The sequence below is a fragment of the Echeneis naucrates genome, chromosome 6 (assembly GCF_900963305.1).
Source record: "Echeneis naucrates chromosome 6, fEcheNa1.1, whole genome shotgun sequence".
Classification (NCBI taxonomy): Eukaryota; Metazoa; Chordata; class Actinopteri; order Carangiformes; family Echeneidae; genus Echeneis; species Echeneis naucrates.
The window spans coordinates 14,011,234-14,018,869 of record NC_042516.1 but is presented as its reverse complement, the minus strand read 5'-3'; the positions used below and the strand labels follow the sequence as shown (position 1 = coordinate 14,018,869).

Genomic DNA, 7,636 nt, shown 5'->3' with positions numbered 1-7,636 from the left:
TTAATGTAACATCCACTGAGCACATATAGAAACCAAAACAAGTTATTTGATGTTCAGAGTCCTGTGATATAAATCAATTTGTAGAAAGTAGATGCAATAAAAAGGTGAACCAATGAATATTATCATGCCCAAGCACATGCAGGCGCATGGTTTGAAATCTCATGTTATGCCGACCCACAGCCAAAGAGGGAGAGGCAGTTTACAGTTCAGATTCCAGGCCAATATAATCACACAGCCGAGAACACGGACCATCTAACGTCAGTGTGAAGATGACTGGTCGTATGTCAGAGGAGATGAAGCCAGGGAGCTTGTCACTGCGTCCTCTTGGCACAGCAGCTGCCCCAAAGCCAGAGGTGTTATGTATCTTTGGGACGGGGGACTTGGGGCGCTCCCTGGGCCAGCGCCTGCTCCAGTCCGGCTACAGGGTGGTGTACGGCAGCCGCAGACCTCACAGCTGTGGCCCATTGCCTCAGGGAGCTCAGGTATGAGACACGGCATCACACACTTTGCTATGAGGACAGAATCGCTTGTATGCAGCTCCTATGTGTTTTTGTTTTTGTGCCCTAAATGTGTTCTGTGCAGGTGATGAGCCATGCTGCAGCAGCTCAGTCGGCCAGTATGATCTTTATTTGTGTTCACAGAGAACACTACAACTTCCTTGAGACAATGGCACCTAATTTAGAAGCAAAGGTAAATCAAAAACTGAATCTGTATGTTTAATAAGATAATAGGGTACACAAATATCTAGAGTAGTTGTTAAGCCACAAATATGTTATCTAATAACCACTTTGCTACTCTGAATTAAGAAACATTGTATAAATTATTGAGAACCAGACATTTATTCATGTTCTTCCACATTTACGAATCTAAATATTAATCAATCAATACATTCTTTCCAGTAAGTTCCGAATTAGATAATAAAAAGAAGATAGGTGGCGCTGTAGGAAATACTTAAATTAATTATGTGTTTAAGGACATTTTCTTCTAAACGGTATAGAATCATTACTAGAACCTTCTTTAATTGTTTTCGCTTAAAGTCTTCTTTGCATCTCAACTTGAGCTCAAGCAGAAACTTATGGTAAAGGAATATATTTGGTGCTTTAGATAAGAAAATAAAAATGAACACATTTCAGAACAAAGAAAAATGAAATCAGCGCAATATCAATGTATTTATCAAGAATCGTGAAAAACAGGGAAAAACAACAATATGTAGATAAGGCATATCTGATAAGAAACAGACATTAAAGTTTTCAGAATTGAAAATCACTCTTTATTGTGACAAAGAAAGGAATATGTATGTGATAACAGATAACTGAATCGGACTTTGCCTTTGTTGCATCTTATTAATTTCATTTAATTGGCCTGATTACAAGGTGCTGGTGGACCTCAGTAACAACCTGAGGAAAAATATGTACCCAGATGCCAATGCTGCCTACCTGCAAAGGTGACAGACTCCTGTGAAAGACCATTTCATTCAGAAACATAATGAGCAAGTAAATGATTTTCTCCTTATGTGTGCAGCGGTAAACAAAACCTTTCCCCAAGAAAATAATTTTTTTAATGGCAAAAATCATTCTGCAACTGTAGGTGCCTTTTTTTTTTTACAAAAGAAAATGCTTGATCTGCCATTTGTGAAAAAATAAATAAATAAACAAATAAAATAGCAAAAATTCTGTGAAAAGTGCTCCTACACACCACTTAGAGTCTGTGAGTGGAGCCTCTTTCCACGCAATCCAAATGACATGAAAAAATTGATGGGGCTGCAGCTGCCTTGAATGGTCAGAATGGCCTGCTGTGTATCTGTCCATTCAAAATGGAAACACTGATTCTCATTGATTCTCATTGATTTTGAGAACCCTTTACTTTCACGTCTGTGTTTTTGGAGCAGCTAAAGTCCTGTCTGTGTGTTCTCGAGGCTGGTCCCCGGAGCTGATGTGGTGAAGGGCCTTAACACGCTATCCGCCTGGGCTCTGCAGAATGGACTTCTGTCGGGAAAACAGGTGAGAGTTGAGTGCAAGTGAGGCCTGAAAAGACAGCATGGGGATCAAGGTGAAACATTGCCAGGGAGTTTCTGTGCCTCAAGAAAGGCTTTGATTGAACAGAGTATAAAAAGACAGAACAGTAACAGGAGGGCCGATTACCAACATGATCCTTTTGTGATGAGACAGGTTTGACTTCAAACTGGGCAACAATAATTGCCTTCATCTTCCTCTGGAACACAATGGGATCGGAGACTATAGGAAACGATCACTCCACCATCCACCACGTAAAATTTAGGAAAGGAATTGATTTCATTTATTTTGCTGCACATTATTGATTTTGCCATCTCTCAACAACAATACAAGAGAAAACGAGGACAGTGCTTGTATAAACACACCAACAAACAAACACACTTCATGATGTTACAAAGTCGAAAGACCAATGTTTATTGCTGGTTCCGTTTCACAGCTACAAAGAGAAACGCAAACACACTGGAACCTCTGGAGACTAAACCTGAATCTGCCTGAAAATTCTCTTCAACACAAACAACCTCCCCATACATACACATACACTCACACCGCTGCAGTGCTCTATTTTCTTTGAAAACAAGTACCTGTTTGAGAGTGGGAGCAGCGTATTTCAATGTATGCATCTTCATCAGTGCAAGTGTAGGTAGAGTATATTTATTCACACATTTTTGAAATTTTTTGCTATTCCCCAGCCAGCAATTTGATCAAATCCACAGCAGGGCTGTGGCTCCGTCACATTTACATTCAGATGGAGATTTAGTCTGTCGGCCGTCCCCTGCTGTTACTGGTGCAATGTAGGGAGACATGGCTGGCTGCCCAGCCCACTTATACATACACCTGTGTAACAGGGTTGTTTACGAACCCAAATGCAGCACAAACAGCGATGGACAGTTGTTAATGACCTTTATCAGCAACCACAGCAGAAAAACAGACAGATGGAAGATAAGCAGGAACAAAAGGCCTTGGGGAATGTCTGGAGTTCATGGATGGGTTTAGGGGTCACATGTGTAGAGGTGTAATCAGGGCAGAGCAATAGATGCTATCTTTAGCTCAGTGGCGTTTAGGAGAAGGTAAAGAATCCTCAGGCACCGCTCACCAAGCAATTCTAAAAAGGCAAAATCAAGCAACGCAGAGGCTGAAAACATGGACAGGGCCGGGGCGTCAGCCCAGAAATAAGGGCTAAGAACAACCTGGCAACTGGGTGAGCGTGAGGCTGGGGTCTATATACACAAGGCTAAATTGGTGGAGATGAGCTGCAGGTGTGTGATCAGGTGAGTGAGGACAGGTGTGAGAAGTTATCTCGCAGGCAGAGTGAGGCGGGGGCAGGTGAATGAGTCCATGCTGAGGAAAAGAGTAGCTCTGTGACAACCTGCTGAGTCCTACCGACGCCACACATCCCTGTCAAGCTCTCTCTCTCACACACACGCTTCCTTATTCCGTCTCTCTCACTTAAAACATCCTTTACAAACATCTTAATGGTCTTATCATGGAGCTGGAGTGTGGAAAGAAGCACGGCAAAATCTAGATATGGGATTACATACTGAGCAGCATGAATATATATAGTATCCACATGTTCTTACACGTACACTTCTAAAATGACTGGGGAGCTCAACAAAGCAAGGGTAATTTGCACACATACGCTGTAGGTGTTCGATGGTTCAGTCATGCACTGCATATTTCAAACAAGCCTTGTGAGCCATTCAACATTTTAGACTAATTATTAGCTACTGATAAACAAAAGCTTATCAGAATTCAGCGAAAAGAAGATATTTCTTCATCTCTGAAGAAAAATGCATTTTTTTTTTTTTTAAATTACCGAGTGACAAACTAATTAGAGGTGAAGCTATTTTTGAAAACTTTGCAGCCAAGGTAACTAAAACCTGATAAATCATTAGCAGCATCACATGTTATCACACACGAGTCATTTTACAAACAGCTACTCATATTCAGGACAAGTCTTCCATTTAAATAAAAAGCCAAACCAATGATGAGCTGATCAAGTGCAACAACTGTTTTGTTTCTTTGTCCTCTGTGCGATAGATTTTTATATTTGTAAAAAAAAAAAAAAAAAAAAGAAAGAAAGGAGAAAGAAACAGGTGAACTAACATATGCACTAAAACTACATATGCACTAAAATTTATTTAACATATGCACTAAAATTTATTTTACATACATTATCCTATTTCCATAAGTAATGGATACCTATGGACACATATATCACGCCTCCTTTGCAAGAGTAATGGCACAGAATTTTAAGGAGAGACGTGTGTCCAGCCTGAGAACTGCACTGACAGACAGTCGTGTGAGATGCTTTTTTATTTTGTATTTGTTGACAGTAACGTACATACAGAATAATATCGCCAGCATTTTCGTTTAAATAATCTATAACTAAGATGCAGCTCATTTTAAATAATCCATAACAGACCCCTCTGTGCTCCAGGTTTACCTGTGTGGGAACAGTGCAGAAGCAAAGCAGGCAGTGGCAGAGATGGCCACCAAGCTGGGTCTCACTGTGCTGGACAGGGGCTCTCTGTCTGCAGCTAGCGAACTGGAGGACTTCCCCCTGCGGCTGTTCCCGGAGTGGAGGCTGCCACTAAAGGTGGCCGTCGGCCTTACTGCCTTCTTCTTCTTCTATCTGCTCATCAGAGACGTCATCTATGCATATGTTGAAAAGGGGAATGATATTTCCTACAGAATTATGGTGTCCTTGGCCAACAAGGTAAAAATATGCCTCAGCCCCTGTTGTTTACCTCCGTACGACATCATAAAAAATATTATGATCTGTGACCTTCAATATGTGCTGTGTGTATTTCCTTCGTTATATAGGTGTTTCCCATCGTGTCTCTCATCATGCTGTCCCTGTGTTACCTGCCTGGTGTCATAGCTGCCTTTGTTCAGCTCTACAGAGGAACCAAATACAGGTCAGACATAAAGCCAGGACAAAATTTATTGTCTAGAAGTGTTTGACAGAAAAGTGCTGAGCTCACTTAGTATGTTCCAGGCGTTTCCCTGATTGGTTAGACCGCTGGATGCTGTGCAGGAAGCAAATGGGTCTGCTTGCACTGGGCTTTGCGTTTCTCCACGCCATCTACACATTCATCATTCCTATTCGCTATTCCGTCAGACACAAACTCATCTCTCGGGTGGTGAATGAGGTATGGCAGACCGAATTAACCCTCCTCCAGTATTTCTGAAAACCTGTTACATAAATCAATGTTACATAAAACTATCACTAAGTTGAAAATTCCCCACAGTGACTCTATTCATATTTCTCTTTCTTAGATGAAGGACAATGAGACCACCCCGTTTTACTTTGATAACACTGAGGCTTGGGCCACAGATTCATTCTACGTGCTGGGAATCCTGGGACTCTTCCTTTATGTCCTGCTAGGGCTGACGTCCCTGCCCTCGGTGGGAGGCTCTCTCAGCTGGAGAGAGTTCAGCTTCATTCAGGTTAGCGCACAGTTGGAAACGTATTTTGTTTTGTGTACATGTGTGAATGTGGGTGCACGTCTGTGCTGGTGATCACCTTTGGGTCCAAAAATGTTATCAGTCACATGAAAACTATCAGTCACTTCAAACCCGGCTGTGTAATAATCTATATTTGGAGTTTCTCTTCAAGAGTTATTAAACTGTTAGCTCTGATTTCCCTAGAGTCCAGTTAAATAACTGCCGAACACACACACCAAACGAAAACCTGATGGACTTTGGCCCAGGATTTTAAATGTTAAGTTATTCATTAAATACAATTATGATACCTGGTATAATCCCCAGTGAGAGCATTGTTAATGCAGGTCACAGGTCCATTTGTATAAAGGTTAGATCCACTGGTAGACCTTAGATAGAGAATGAAACTCGGAGATAGCAGACAGACAAGGTCAAGATAAGAGTTGTGAAAGCTATAATGTAACAGACAAAAATGTACAGAAACAGTTTTCTACAATGTCATTCTTGCTGTCACAATCAGGGTTGAGAGATATACCTTTCTGAATACACACGTTAATATTCAAAGCAGAGGGACTCGCTGGTTAAAGGAAATCCCTGATCAGCATTATAGTGGCGCAGTTTATTACTCCACCATACTAATGAGTGTTTGTGTTGCACTTATAATCATTAAACAGCAGTATGGTAAAAATGTAAATTCAGGCACCAAATGAACCACGACTGAGCCTCAAAGGCCACTGTTCCAAGAAAACAATTATTCTGGAGCAATATTTAGTACTTTTATCTTATTGTAATGCTTCAGGATTACACACACACACAATCCCCCCCAGAATATTTCAGTTCTTTATTAAAGTTTTCTGGGAAAAAGAAAGCATCACAGAAATATTGGCCATGGTCGTGTTTGTGGTGTGAGGTTTGAGGTTTAAAAGCATAAAAGCATAAAAGCCTCCTAAAATGTGGCATTGCTCTGTTAATGTTTTTTGTGTTTTGTTCTCCTCAGTCCAAGCTGGGCCATCTGACCCTGACTATATGCACTACTCATGGATACATTTATGGCTGGAAGAAATTTCTTCTTCCTTCTACCTACAAATGGTACACTCCTCCGGGCTACATGCTCTGTCTGATTGTGCCGTCTGTGGTGTTGGTGCTGAAGGTGCTGCTGCTCCTCCCCTGCGTGGACCGGACCCTTACCCGCATCCGTCAGGGCTGGGAGAGGAGCCAGCCGAGGGAGGAGATGGGTGACAGTAAGGCCACCAATCTGTAAATGTCAAAAATGACCAGATGTGCTGATTGTTAGGGGTTTAGTTATTTAGTTACTTTCACAGTGAAATAACGCTGTATTAAAAAATAGAAATGAGTGTCTCATTGAAAATATTACTCACTCAGGCAAAATAATAATAATAATAATAATAATGAAACATAATGTGCTGTTTTTCAGAGAAAGGTTTTACAACAATTCCTTTTACATTATCTCTCTATATTGAGGTTGGTTTGCAGATTGAGAGGTGCCTTTGGGGGAAAAAAACAACAACAAAAAAAACCAATACAAAACAAAAAACCCCAAACAGATGCAAAGATAATTTTGTCCAAGCTCAGGTGGTGTGTGAGTGTGTCCTTTCATCAGTCAGTACTGTTTACTCCCAACTGTGCAATGGACAAACCAAATAAGAAAAAAAGGAGTTGATTTCAGCCAAATGGGTCTGTCTCCATGGATATACATTTTTTTAATGTCTATTTCATTAGAGTTTTTGAAAACAAAACACATTTCATTTGTGTGCTCTATCTTTTTCGCAGAATGTGGTGGAAAAATAGATTGATATCCCCTGCTGAGAGCCATTGTTCTGATAAACTGGCAATAGTTTTAGTTTCCCCTCTCTCCTGTCTCTTCAAGTAGTGCGACTGTGTCCCTGAGGTTGCTCTCTTTTGAGGATGTTATTGATCACCCTGTTTTCCAACACAAAACACCTTGCTGCCCAAATCCATGCCCCTCCCAAGGGCATCAATGTGCACACACAGACAGTTAGATATGCACATACACAACAGAAAGGAGAGTAAGGTCAAGCTAATTATTTTATTGCACGCAGAGGCAACACACGTGGACTTGGGGAGTAGTTGAAGCGATAAAAATATTCAAAGTTAGATTTACAACATAGTTTGGGTTAGAAACTAATTCAGAAGCATAT

General features: G+C 41.0%; 1 protein-coding gene across 1 annotated transcript; it reads left to right on the top strand.

Annotated features, from left to right (window-relative positions):
* The first annotated feature begins 281 nt into the window (after positions 1-281).
* Positions 282-6,717, top strand: LOC115045348 (metalloreductase STEAP4-like). The gene is made up of 9 exons (XM_029504980.1): positions 282-482; positions 583-690; positions 1,374-1,444; positions 1,916-2,000; positions 4,450-4,728; positions 4,836-4,930; positions 5,011-5,164; positions 5,292-5,462; positions 6,454-6,717. The coding sequence occupies exons 1-9, from the start codon at positions 282-284 to the stop codon at positions 6,715-6,717; spliced, it is 1,428 nt and encodes a 475-aa protein (XP_029360840.1).
* Positions 6,718-7,636: the final 919 nt, after the last annotated feature.

Bases quoted from the DNA above. Each gene is read 5' to 3' on its own strand.
- LOC115045348 (XM_029504980.1), top strand. From the start codon at position 282: ATGTCAGAGGAGATGAAGCCAGGGAGCTTGTCACTGCGTCCTCTTGGC. The intron at 691-1,373 runs GTAAATCAAAAA...CCTGATTACAAG, and splicing joins CACCTAATTTAGAAGCAAAG to GTGCTGGTGGACCTCAGTAA. The intron at 1,445-1,915 runs GTGACAGACTCC...TGTGTTCTCGAG, and splicing joins AATGCTGCCTACCTGCAAAG to GCTGGTCCCCGGAGCTGATG.